Source organism: Melozone crissalis, unplaced genomic scaffold, assembly GCF_028551555.1.
Source record: "Melozone crissalis strain CALT ecotype California unplaced genomic scaffold, PUWL_Pcris_2 ptg000005l_1, whole genome shotgun sequence".
Taxonomy (NCBI): Eukaryota; Metazoa; Chordata; class Aves; order Passeriformes; family Passerellidae; genus Melozone; species Melozone crissalis.
Window position 1 is genome coordinate 40,778,755 of NW_026535783.1, and position 14,632 is coordinate 40,793,386.

The 14,632-nt window shown below is 37.0% G+C and overlaps 1 protein-coding gene across 1 annotated transcript in view; it reads right to left on the reverse strand.

Moving 5' to 3' along the window:
* The window catches only part of ADAMTSL1 (ADAMTS like 1), a 312,537-nt gene that overhangs the window by 142,006 nt on the left and 155,899 nt on the right, over positions 1–14,632 (reverse strand). The window contains exon 5 of the mRNA XM_054289501.1: positions 4,607–4,843. Coding sequence (XP_054145476.1) covers positions 4,607–4,843 — 237 coding nt within the window. The remainder of the gene's footprint in view (positions 1–4,606; positions 4,844–14,632) is intronic.

Sequence of the window (14,632 nt, forward strand, 5' to 3'; positions counted from 1 at the left end):
CTGGCATCCAGCCAGGATGAACCCATCATTCTCCAACTTCTTCCCTTCAACTGTTGCATGCAGAAATTGCTTAATACTCTCAAAACCATAAAAAAAGATTTGAAGTACAGGAATTTATTTTGCAAACAGGGGAAATTAAACTAGAAACTGGAAGTTTTAAATGTGTTGTCCTCAGTATACCCATTAATTCTATCTATAAAGACATTTCATAATGTGGAACTTCAAATCATTATTTCCCTAAAGACCATTCTATTAACCTCAGCATTGAGGTTCAAGCTAGTTGCAGTACACCAAAGGGGCATGTCATAAGCTGAGGTAAACTCAAAATGAGACCCAAAGATCTGAGAAGTAATCTGTATTTCTTTAAAAAAGGAGAAAGAAAGGACACCCAAATTGCAGAGATATCCATAGAGGAAGACATTTAAAATTTTCAGGAGGAGCAAGAAGATTATGAAGAACTAGAACATATAACATTCTGAGTATTTTTGTTTGAGAAATGCTGTTGTTTTTTCTGTGACACAACAGAGAGAAACAAAAATATGTTCAGACATTAATTCCTATTAATTTCTCAGGTGTTTCACACAAAGAAAAAAGGCAAGTTGTACATCTCTTCATGGAGGAAATGCATTTACATAATATGGAAAGAACCATGTTTATATAATACGGAGAGAGGCAAAACGCTTGCAGCTTGCATGATTTCTGAGCTATCACAGTCATGGGTACTGGCCTATGCCTTGAAGTATATCTGAATCAGCTACTGATTAACTTCTCCAAAATTCTATCTCCATAAATAAAACTAAAAATATTTTTAAGAATCTCTAACCATACTCCTGGAATCAAAGATTCAGGGATACAGCCTGTTCTATACACAAATTTGGTTTTGCTTGCCCGGAATAGAATCAGACGTCTCTTCTAACTTATACTACTAAGTGGCCATCAGGCAAAACAAAGGCTTCAGCTCAAAATCTCATAATTAAACACTCATAAATATGCAACTAAGGTACTGGTAGTCTTAAACCTCCAACCTGTATGAAAAACAAAGGATAAATATGAGAGAGAGATCTTAACATTTCCAAATACTGCACCTTTTTACATTCTTGTCAATGAGAGTGAAATCCTTCACCTTTAAATCAGGAGTGAGTATTGAGGCACACAGAAGCAATACAACCAACCTTTAATTTCAGGAATCTGAAGAACAGTTGGTGACCACACAATAGGCTATGGGTTGACCCAAGTCTTGCATAGAAAGAAATACATTCCTATTGTTAGTTAAGATAATTAACATTGTTGTTTGACTTACTGGGAAAAATGCTCTATGTCAGCATACACTGATCTTAACATCACTTTTACTAATTCAGGACTCTTGCACCTAATTAAATAAAGATATGTTTCATGTATAATATTGTATCTCAAGAACATCTTATTGGTTGCTATAATACTTGGATCAGTGCAAGCTGATAGGAGGGTAAACTTAAAGTTGCTTTCAGTAGTTTTGCTCTGAGTAATCCAGAAAACATATTATTCACCTTCAACATAGTGCAACTGTTGCAAAGGACCTGTTATTATAGAATCATAGAATATGCTCAGTTGGAAAGGACCCATCTGGATCATCTAGTCCAACAGCTGTCCATGTGCAGGACATTCCAAATTTCAGAACATGTGCCTGAGAGCATTGTACAAATGCTTCCTAAAGTCAAACAGGCTGGTGCTGTGACCACTTTGCTGTTACAATGCCCCACCAACCTCTGGGTGAAGAACCTCTTTCCTTATGTCCAACTTAAACCTTCTACTACTCAGCTTCATGCCATTTCCCAAGTCCTGTCACTGGCCATGTGAGTGAAGAGATGGGTACTTCCTTTTCCCCTCCTGAGGATGTAGAAGGCCACAAAGAGATTTCCCAGGCTGAGCAGAAAAAGTAACCTGAGCCACTCCTCATACATCTTCCCCTCAAGGCCCTTCACAATCTCTGTGACCCTTTGGACACTCTCTAACAGTTTAGTATCTTATATTGTGATACTCCAAACCAGCCCCCAGCACTGGAGGTGAGGCTGCCCCAGCTCAGAGCAGAGCAGGACAATCCCCTCCCTTGCCCAGCTGTGATGCTGTGCCTGATGCATCCCAGGACAGGGTTGGCCCTCCTGGCTGCCAGGGCACTGCTGACCCATGTTCAACTTGCCATCAGCCAGGAGCCCCAGGTCCCTTTCTGCAGGGCTGCTCTGCTGCATCTCATTCTACAATCTGCATACAAAACCACGGTTGCTCTGTACCAGGTGCAGAATCTGGTTCTTGCTGTTAAACTACATAAGAAATACACTTCACTTTTTAATCTTCAGGACCTTATATGAAAGATACATCCTAGGAGACTTCATTTTTTGCAGTCATGACAAAACATATTGATATTAATGCAGTTGGCTGCCCCAAATCATGCCATTTCAGAGACATCTCATGAAAATGTTGCTTTTCTTCCAGGTTCATTATGAAGTCTCACAAACTACTGAGACCCATGATTACTATGTTTACATTATGTCAACCACTTTAGCTAAGTGGTAGCCTGCAGCTTTTACTGCAAATGAATAGAAATAATTTCTAAAATCACATTTTGTCTTGTCTGAAGTTTACATGCATTCTCTATAATTACAGAAATAAGTTTATTCACCAAAATGTTACAGAGAAAGAATGCCCCACTGGTTCTATGGTTTCCAAAACTTTTAAAATAACCTTTATAGAAGCAATGGAAGATCATTGCTTTTAAAGGAAGCTCACCATTTATTATGGACAATTCCATTCTCTTTACCATTCTGGACTACTTATGTAGGACTAGCTATTGCTGCGATAGATGGTAAAGCAATTTCTCTCCCATAGCATACAGTTAGGACAAATCTAATTATGGATTTTTTAATGCAGTACCTCTACTGTCGCAAAGGTATGACAGGCTAACAGGGATACACTGAGACAATAATATTTTGAGCTGATTTAAATTTAACACATCCATTTTTCACTGTGAGGAATACAGCATGAGCATTCATAGTTTAATTTTTTTTGGTCATCCTCAAAAATGCGGTAATTGTAAATATATGGCAAATTGGTTGAAGAAACTGAATGTTGAAGAACATGGCAACTATAAAGTCATTTATACATTAAAAATTACACTATCATTTTAGGGTACATAAGAAAGAGTTAGTTTAGTTAAAATTACACAGGGACACTACTGCTAGTATATTATATCTATTCTCAAGCCACAGAGAAATAACATCAGTGTTTATAGTTTTAGCAGTGCAGTTACCTTCAGACTTCCAAGTAAGAATGTCATGAGAATGCAAATGAGTTTGTTTCAGATGCTTAGGAACTCTGTTTCTAAGGGAAAGCTTGATTGAGAAAAAGTATGCTTCATATTTGGACTAAGCCAAATATCAGCCTGCTTCTAAATCCTAGGCCACTACATGCAAAAAACTTTGAATCTTCTTCCCATTCAGGTTTTTGTGCTTCCAGTCAAGTTTTTAAAAGATTTGAAAACAGAAAACAAGACTAAAAATAGCCTGTTTCATTAGGCAATCTAGAAATTTGAGATGCATGCCCTTGGTTTCGGTCAAGAGGTCTTGATGATTGCCTTCTTCAGATCAGAAATGAGACTAATCCAGGAACTATCTACTCTATTTCATTTACTTAAGAACTGTCAACCTCCCCCCCCCCCCCCAAAAAAAAAAAAAGCAGTTGAAAGCCAACTAGAAAGCCAACAACACATCAAGTTTACATAGATTTTAAGGTCACTGTGCAATGAAACATGAATCTACACTCAGCTGTTTTAGAGACCTAGGTGTGCTCAGAACCTAACAAGGATGGTGAAAAAGTCCTCTCCTTCATCAACCAGCAGCCTACATGTAGTTTAGAAGAATAAAGTATGATGTAGATAGAGCAAGTAATTTCACAGAAGCAATGATAGAGCATCAGTGTATAAATAAAAGCACCAAAGTCATAAAAAACCCAAATTGGGATGCAAATAAATTGATTGAATGACCAAGAGATCTCCACACACTGTGAAGGGAAGGGTCTAAAAGTCCCCATTTGTTACAAATTTTCATTGGTAACAAATAAGGAATGCTGACATCCAAGCAGATGTAGCAGCTTGCTTAGTCCTACAGGAAAAATGGCAGTATTTTTCACTTTAGTGCCTCATCTACTGCCATACAGGTTTCTGATTTACAGGGAGCAATAATCCTCAAAGATAATGCAATTTGATTGATAGACCTTGCAAACTTTGATGTATCTAAGTTAAAAACTACAACATTACTTTATACTTGGTGCTTCAAATCAGATATGCTACTGCAGCTACCGAGAACAGTTTAAAAGCATAATAAAATCCTTCAAAAGAACCCCAAGGGAGCAGCATAAAGTGAGAAAGTAATATTTGAGATTATACATGTCTCCCCCTTCCACCCCCTTCAAAAAAACCCCAAAACCCAACAGTAAAAGAAATCTGAAAACAGATTAATAAAATAAAGACCCTAAAATTACACAAGTGTGGAGGAAGAGAGGGAGTGAGCATGTGAGAGAGATCTGAGGAGGGAAGTCATGAGGAGAGGGGCTGAGGCAGGGCTTCTTTTCTTACTTGGCACAAGCCACTGATGCACATGTCCAGGGATTCAGTGTAGCACCGTGTCCCATCCAGAACTTTTGGCGCCAGCTCCACAACCAGAGCCGTTCCTCTGGCTTGGCACTTGAGTGAGCACGGGTTGTCAGGGTCATTAGAGACGGGGAGCCACTCGTACAACTGCCCTTGGTACTTGACATCGTTGTGAGCAGAGCACTGCTGGGCACGAAAATCACCTGCTTCTGGTGGGCAGTCCTGCAGAAAAGGAGGAGGAGAAGATGAGCAGGCCTCTTCAGGACCGCCAGTTGCATTATCATGCAGCTGGCGGTGCTCCACAGCTGCCAGATGGAGACAGTTTCTGCTTAGACAAAAAACACACATGATTCAATAGATGATTATACCTTTCTTTCTTCTTTCCATGAAAGTATTGAAAGAGCACCAAGACCATATGTAAATGGGAAATAAGAAATGCACTGTACATGTCTTAACCACAGCCTTGTGGTTAAGCAAAAGAGGGTCTCCATGCTCTTGCTGGAACTCATTCTACTTGTGCACATATATGGAGAAACATGTGTGCACAGCCACTCTGTTCCAGACAGGTTTTACCCTTTGTTTGAGGAGAGAGAAAAAAGAACTATGTGATTCGGCTCTTTATTTAAGCTCTTGCCACTAGCTTTTCTTCTTTTAGCCTCAGTGACATAAATCAATTGCTGGGGCAAAATGAATCAGAAACATTTGACACATATTTGCATTTCTTTAAGCTAAGATTTCATAGCTCACATAATTAGGGACTTCCAACTGAGAAGATCTTAAAAAAAAAACCTTTTTTTTTAATTCTTCAGGAGATTTGTGAGTCATATAAATCTAACTCTGAAGTCAGTCTACCAATATAAAAACCAAAGACCACTCCTACTGCATAAAATACATTGTTGACAAGATTTTTAGGCTTTTCTTACCCACATATATTTTCTTGCTGCTACTTAGCACTGAAGACCATTAGACAGGTTCTCAAGAGAACAAGAAGAGCTTTAAAATCATGAGTCTTCAGGCAAAATAAACATGAGTTCTTTTTGTTTCCCTTCCAGTATTTGATCCTTGAAGAATGATATTTGAAGTCTTCTTTTGCAAGCAACCACAAAAGCTAGGGATTCACTAGGGTTTTCTTAGAAGTAACTTGAATTTCTCGCATAATTACAGGAATGCTGGAGCTAAGCTTTACAAAAAACATTAAACATCATAAGAACTGAGACAAAAAAAAAAGCAAACATTGGCAGAATGACTACTTCAGAGTATTAAGACTGTGGAGTCCTCCACCTTACTGCCATAAGGAGATCTGCTCCTGGATGATATCTGGTAAAATACCATATGACATGAACAGTTGTTCCCCCTCTGCTTGAGGACTATAACACTTTTTTAATCCTACATCATACACAATCCTATGTATTGATGGTAGGCTTGGTATGTAAAGTTTTTATGTATGCACAATCATGTAACTAGACAATAACTTATAGGATATTTGTATCTTCTGTTTGCCCTCAAACTACTTCTTCCTATTAGACAATCATTAATGACAATAAGTCTGGCTTATTCCCAGACTTCTTATGCTCCCAGTCTTATTGCTGTCGAGGGAAAATATCTCTTCTTAGATTTAAATCATCACCTATATTTCTCAGATCTATTCTTATCCCATTTATTCACTAACAGTTTTCTGCATTTTTTTAAAAGGCCAAACTATTACAGCTTTGGATATGAAAGACATGGAGGCTACATGTCACTTTGTGACATAAATGGATCATTTTTTATTATTAAAATCTAAAATAAAATCTGTGTTAAAAACTAAGCTTTCAAATCTCCTCTCAAGGGAACACGGCACAGTCTTGGCTATGAATTTGTCATTTGTAAGCCCTTGCCTGAACCCAGGTTAGCCCTTCTGGCCTCTCATTCTCTGTTGGAACGTGATTATGGCTATTTTATTTGAATGTTGAGTAATATTGGGTTGCAACATTTCAAACCTTTTTTGTTGTGGACTATGCACACATACAAGCTGTGGCCTTAGCCGCAGATTGTAATCTAATGTTCTTTGTACCACGTGAGGAAATTTTCAATTAATTCACTTTGTGTTCGAGTCTGATGCACCCCAAAATTAAAGGGTCAAATCCCAGTCAAAAGTTCTGTGATCTAAGTAGAAGGCAATAGTTTAGCTGTTCCAAAAGGTTCAATGGAGTAAGGCATAAGAGAAAAAATGATGTGGGTTAAATCTCTCTAGAGAAATATGTATCAAAGTGTAATAACCCAGAGCTTGTTTTTCCTTTTTGAAAGTGGAGGTTGGAAGTTGAAGCCTGTAACTGGTATTTTACTGCCGGAGAACTCAGTTTTTCTATCAATATAATACAGAAGATTAAAAAATATATTTCAAGTATTTCAGTTTGATTTTAAAATATAAAGAAAATCTGAGGGGCAATCAGGGTCTTTTTATGATCTGGGCAAACTTTTGTTACAAGACAAAGTTTGGACACTGAAGCAAGCTGAAAAATATGTGGGGAATTCATTATTCCTCTACAGCTCTGTAATTAGAGAAAAAGTGGTCTTTATGGTCTGCTCTTATACAAAGGATGAACAATAAGATAGCTATAGCTTGACCCAAGATCTGCTTTAGTTCTATTTTCAAACAAGAAAAGAAGAACACAGTGGCCTTATTTCCTACCACAAAATCTTCTGGTGCCTACCCTTCTGTGAATTTTTCTGTCTGTAAATGAATACAGTCAGGTCTATTGGTTTGGCAGATACCCAAGCCAAGGCTCGGTTGCAGAAATCCAAGCCAGCTCTCTAGCTTGGCTCAAGCTTGGCTCTACCTTCAGAACTTCCTGGCTTGTAACAGCTTTATTTTTACAAAGAGAAAAAGGCCCAATAAAGCACACGACACACAGAATTCATAATCCCGCTTTGTACAGAACTCAATACTATGTTTGTTGTGCTGGATTTTACTTCTTAATCAAAGAAATAAAAAACATTCCTCAACATAACAAGCCTACAGGACACAGCAGGTGACCAGGACTGATGTTAAATACTTCCAATCTTTGATAATGTGGTCAAAATAAAACAATGGATTTAAATAGCAGAGCTTGTGTTTAAAATAGTTTTCATGTGAAACTTGAATCAATTAAGAATATATGCAAGCAGTCAGAAACACAGACATACATACTTATTCTTGGCACAAAGATGTGAAAAAGGGTCACAGCCTGGTGCAGAAACTTTTCTCCTGCTGAAATCCTGAATCCTAAATTTACCTGAAGGCATTGGAGATGTTTTTCTCTCAGGAAGAATCTTTTCTTCTGCTTAAAAAAGCACAAGTATTTGCATGTTCATGTATAATACCTACACAAGCTGTATAATATTTTTTTATGCCCAAATGGACAGTGTTGAGAAAATCTGTTGTCTGAATTCTGAACATTTCTCACTTTTAGAAGGAGGTCACTGAGACTGAAAATATAGGAACTGCACAAAACATAGCACATCCACTTTTTTTTTCAACTTAAATTTACTATTTTTCGTTGGTATTATATGTCAGTGGAGATCAGAGCCTCTTTGTGCTGACATTTGTGCAAACATATGATCAAAGCTCGATATAAGTTCTCAGCCTATAAGTAAGTATTCTATATGCTGAAACAGAAGATAAGGTAAAATCAGTGGGGTTTTTGCATATATTTTCAAGTAAATTGCTATTTTCTTCTAAACACTTTGCACACCTTTAGATAATGCCACTTGCTGTTCTGAGGCAGTCTTGCTGCGCCTTATTTCTGCTGGTTCCTGGACAAGAGAAACTATAGACTAATTCCAAAAAGTTTTCTTGAAAAAGAAAAGCCTGCTTTTGGTACTTGCATGATGGTTTAGAGGACGGGGACCCTCTATGGCTACCAGCTTGCACTGCTCCATTGGCCTAAGTGAAGTTAAATACTGGTCCAGCCAAGGGTCTGATTTTGGGAGCTGTGTAACAGCTTCTTACACAGCTTGTCTACCTGCACAGCAGATTGACAGGCACTTTGAGACAGCCAGAAGCCATGGGCCAAGTCAGTGTAGCAGTGGGTACGAGGCAGTGCATCTCTGCATGGGCTATGTGGTTCTGTGAGGAATTTAGCTAATCGCATCTCCATGGCCTGTGTTTGGCCTGCAGCATGTGGCAGCCCTGGTATCTGGCCTTAAAACTACTACAGTCCTGCTTCAGGTTATTCCAATTTTGGTACTATAGACAAGTCTTAACAGTTTTGTTTTCTTTTAGAAAATAACTACGGGCCCCTGCAGATATGAAGAACTGCTGCCATTGCACTCCTTGAAGAATCAGAAAGAACTAATAAACTTGAAAGTTTAATCTAGATCCATTTATCTTCAAACTTCCTATTCATGAAGACCTTTCAGGGATGAAAAAATTCCAGTGAATAGGAAACAACTGTTCCTCCTTTAATTCTGTGAGTCCTAGGTGGGTCTTTTATGGCTTTTAGCTCACAAAGGTTCATGAGATATTACTGAAACACTGAGCCTGCGCTGGATACCTATAATCCCTATTCATCCCATCAGGTCAAGATTTCCTGTACAGCAATGAATATATATATATAATTTTAAACGTGATCAGAAACCCCTTTGATCTGTGAAACCCATTTTAAAATATACACAGGAGTTTCATCCTCACTTCTTGGGCATGTAATGTGATCCATATTATTATGGCTTCATTTTCTTCCTCACATCGATTTTCTATTTTTTTTTTTCAACTTGACCTCCTATTTTACCCTATTGTAATTCATAAGGTCCATGGAATTTTGCCATGTTTGAATCCCATTCAAAACAATTTCCATTAATCAACAATCCACTGGAAAAGATAAGATGAATCCCAGATGTCCCTTGATGGTGATAGGTAGATCAGATTTCACGGGACAAAAGAGGGTCAGACTTTTTAAAGTTTACTTAGTGGGTGAAATGTAGAAGATCCTATCTAAGCAGTGATAGGTGGAAACAGTTGAGGAACTTTAAAACAGTTTACAATATATGTGCTTGTATATTTGCAGAGGCCAAGAATGATTTACTATACCTGGAGCTCTTCCTCTGTACAAAAAATGACTAACAACTGGACTTCTCTGTGCAGCATCTGACAGAACAGCTTATTGAACCAGTTCCATGAAGTGCTCACGGTGTTGCAGCTGCACCAATTTCCCTACCAAGAAAGAAAACCTGAAGTTTTCAAGTAGGGACCTGTCTAAGACCAAATAAGAACTTTAGATAAAAACACAGGGACTTAGGAGATCTAGGGATTTAAGAGAAACTTCACTCAGCCTTGAAGCCTTGTTGAGCGCCCTGCTAGAACTACCTTTCTTGCTGCCAGATTTTTCAATAGCCTACTCCCAAGAACTTGGAAATAACTTAGGGTCATACTTAGTTTCTTAGACTAAGAGGGGCTCATACTAAAGCTTTCTCTAAGAACCCCAAGACATTGCAATATCTGACAGAGACAAGCTTGAGAAAAATAACAGGAACAAAGAAAATGGGGAAATATCAGCAAATAAACATGGCACGGAGATGAGAGCTAAAATTGTCAGTGAACTATAAATGCAAAGTTCCATTAAAATTTGTCATTATAAATATTTATAAAATAATTTTTTCACCAAAATAATGTCTTTTTTTGGAAGTATGATCGTCTTTTGGCAAATAGTTCAATATGCAGCCTTCTGTGTAATTTTAATTTCTTTTTTTGTCCATCTCTTTTAAGTATTAAAACAAGCATTTAAATTAGATACATTAAGTTTAATTTCAGCATGAAAACTTCCAAGAACTTCAGTCAAAAACTAATATAAATACAAAATATTAAAGCATACTTTCCTAAAGGCATTGAGTGTGCCATATTATCAAAGAGCTCAAAAATGAGCTGTTCAAATTAAAAAAAAAAATTGTCAGAAATACTGAATTTAAAACTCCTATTTACCCAGAGTCCTGACAAGTCATGAAATATTACCGTAAGGGAAGCAATTCAGGTTATTTGGGCAACAAAGTTTCTTTTTACATTCACATTAACTGGACACAATGTAGGGGTTTTTGTTCTATTTTTTAATTGTCACAGATTCACAGTCCTGCTTTCTGAAAAGATTGCAAATCCAGACATCAAAGCTTCTGTCATTTGCTAGATACTAAAAGCACTTGTTTCCAAGTATGAAGAAATAATTTCTAGATGACACACTGAGGTTTTAAAATGAAGCCAATCAGAAATAAGATGGAAGTTATTAAAATCTGGTAGTTTGAAGAACAGACTAGTCACAATAAATTATCTGAGTTTAGAAGAATTTTCAATTCAAAAGTAAATTTACATAAAACAAATTGTGTGTTAGTAAGGAGATATGTGCCTATAATTTGTTTAATATGTTTTTTATATTTTACTGCAAAATGTAAATTGGGAGGTTTGATTGCAAAATGGCATTTCAGTCACCACTGAATGGTGACTGGGTAGAAAAATTAAACTCTGCTAATCATTCTTGTAGGTCTGATAATATGCTCTTGGGGATGATACTTCTCATACACATAAGCCAGTGCTTCTGAGAACTATGTACTTATATGGAAGTTTAGCTTTGACATTTTCCAGGCTGGGGTTTAGAGCATGGAAAGAAGATTGTGTTATTTTGCAGAAAGTAAGATGAACAACACTGGTACTGGTGTATACAAAATGCAGCATGAGCTGATAAGAAACAGGGATGGAAGTAGCTTGTCTGAATGCAAGCCAGAAAATGGGGGATGACATTACAGCTGGTACTTCAGCCAAGTGAAGAAAGTGAGGTATATATTAAAACAGTTGCAGGTGGTGTTTACAAGCTTTGGTTGCCTGACTAATGGGACCTACAATCTACAAATTTTATCTTAGGCTTAAGAGAAACCTTGTTGAAGGAGCTACTAATGTTGTGCAGCTTCAGTGTCAGTCTCATCTCTTCTTTCTTTTTCTTTCTCTCCTTTTTTTTTTATTCAGAAAGCAATGCAATGAAAGAAAAACTATCAGGGAAAATAAAACTGTTTTCAGTCACAAGAAGAATTCTGATAATTGAGAAAAGACAGTAAAGACAGTATATATTCCAACAAACAACCTTCAGAGTGATTTTCATGTAAATGAAAGGAAGAGAAAGCAGAAGACAGCAGAGTGGCAGAAGGACTATAAAAGAGAAAGGGCATATGAGGTGGAGTGACAGCTTGGTATAAAAGCCGGAGAGCACCTGGCAACCAATAATGCACACAGAAGAAGGAAAAAAAGAGTGTGCTAGCTTAAGAAAAACAAAAAAGGAAAGAGAATAAGTAAAAAAAGCCTACTCAGAGTTTGGAATTATATTTGTTTATTTTGCATAATGTTCAGTACAACAATCCAGATAGTTGCAAAAACACGTTTTCATTGCATGGAGACTGATTTTCTAAAGAAAAACAAATTGCTCCCTCTCTCCCTCCCATGATTATATTCTAAAATGGCTGGAAATATGCTTAAGTCCATGTGAATAAAAAAAAGAAAAAAAGCAGATGCGATTCAACCCTAAATTATCTTCAGATTCTCTCATTCCTTCTTTTACTATTTACACATGTGGCTTTATACCCATAATCCTTCCAGTTTCTGATCATCAACAGACAATGCAAGTGGCAAATATACTGAACTGGATTTACTGTTTTAAGGACTGTTCAGAAGCTTCACAGACAGCAGTATCAGTCTTTGCTACAGTCTTTATTATGCAAAATTATTCAGCATCTCTGGAATAATTAATATAGGTAAATGGGACAACAGGCAGGCCACTCTTCCCCCTTGCCTCTCCTTTTCTTTATCTCATTTTTTCCCCTTCTGTAATTTAATTTCAGGATGAATTAAAACCAGCTGTGACAAAATCTTGCAAATGATAGTGCCTATAAAATGTACTCATTGCCAGACTCCAAAACTATTCTTCCAATTTTCCAACTTCATATTTCAAATAATTTGCTTTTAGTATATATGACTACCCATTCTTTCCTGCAAGAGGAGGGTCATTAAGAAAACACATCAGTTCATAGAAAGGCAGCTTGCAAAAACCAAAAATACTGGTTATTTTATGAAATAAAATAGTGGTTATTTTATCATTCCTCAAGCTATGCACAAGATAATGGTAATGAAAGCTTGGAATGGGGGGATTTGATCTCTTTTGCCTTCAAAGACTGAAATGTAACATGAAAACATAGGTCTCAGGAGCCTGTTATTTCCATTTTCTTAATTTTCAGTGTCTTTTTGGATGAAATCTTGAAAGGCAAAATCTGAGTAAACAAAAATACACACAATATTGCGGACTTTTTCTAGTGCAGAATTTCACAAGCTTCATTAAGCTATGAGCTTAATAAACTGTTTTCAAGATCTAATTTGTGTGTATGCAGAAAAAATTGTGTATGTAGATCCAATTTGTGTGTGTGTGTGGAGACAAAAAAGTAGACTTCAACAATGACAAAGTACATGATTTAATCTTTTGTTTTACTATTCTGAAAGAGACAAAGCATATTTCAGTGTTACAGCTGCACAATTCAGTAACAGAATGGATTTAGAGATGCAAGTCTGGGGTTCCTAAATAGCTTTAGATTTACACTGCACAAGCCATTCTTTATGGTCCCCCAAAAACAGTTTGAAATCATAAAACCAGTCCTGGGTCTTCATATTTCAGAGGAAAAACCGCCACTGATTTCAGCACAGTAAAGCTGAAGGCTTGAAGGCTTAATTTTGAATTATTTGCTATGAAATAATTGAGTTCTGCAGCTGTATGCCTCACTTCTAGAGTCAGTACTGCCAAATAAAAGATACATAAAGGAACTGCCTGACAAAACTATGCAAGGTTTTATTTTGAAGGAAAACTGTTCAGGTGCACATTTGCAAAGCAGAACCTAAGCTAAAAATAAATCTAAAGAAATATTCCTTATCCTGGAAACTCAGTGATTCCAAAATAAGGGTTACAACCCAGCTAAAGCCCCAGCCTTTCATCAGAGTGATCCAGGAACGTAATGGCAGGAGAGCAGGATGTACTCTGTCTCACTGCTCTTAACATACACAAGGGCAGATCAGACACAGAAAGACCCAATGTGCATGCAATGCCTAACCAAAGCAAAACAAATGGGGTTCACTGTCATCCAGTTATTTTTTAATTAGCCTTTAGCAGTCAGTATCTCTTTGTTTCTTACCTTTTTTCTTTTTTTTTTTTTTTTTTTTTTTTTTTTTTTTGTCATAGGGCAGAGCTATGGCCGGCAACTTGACTGGCAAAAATCAAACTTCCCATTCCTTACACAGATGTAGTGTAGCTGAAATTCCTCAGAGGAAAACTGGACTGCTAATCTGCCAGCAAATCATTTTATTAACTACACCAGTTTCTGTCAGCTAAGGAAGGTGAAGGCTAGACTGATGAGGTATTTCAGGAACTCAAATGATACAATCAGAAAAAATTTCAGAGGAATCACAGAATTACAGAATATTCTGCATTGGAAGGGGCTCACAGGGATTATCAAAGCCCAGCTCCTAAAGAACTGAGAGAAATTTTACAGCATAGGAGACTACAGCTCAGATAGAAGCAGTTTTTTTCATTATGAACTGTGGTCTATTGAAGAAAAGATAAGCTAAATATGAGCAAATATATTCCTTTTTTTTAAAGTTAAACTTTTAAACTTTTTAAACAAAGCATGTATTGAAAGGCTTCTGAATATGTCCCTATCAGGCATGAGAAAGCTTGGCCCGGTGTACGTTTGATTTCATTTTCCATCTTTACTGGTAAAACTGACATTTCTCCATGTAACTTGAGAGCCTTTACTATTCTTGGCACCCAATAAAGCTTTCCATATGAAAGCCTCTATTTCAATTTTCAACAGTGAAAACACACTTTCACTTTGTTGAGACAGAAGTTGAAGTTTCTTACTTTATTGTATTGAAAATTATATTTGCCACATATTAAAAAAACCAGCAAGAGCCTTTGGAAATGCCAGAACACTGATACAGGCTATGTAAAACTGCTTTTCTAGGACACACAACAGAATTAA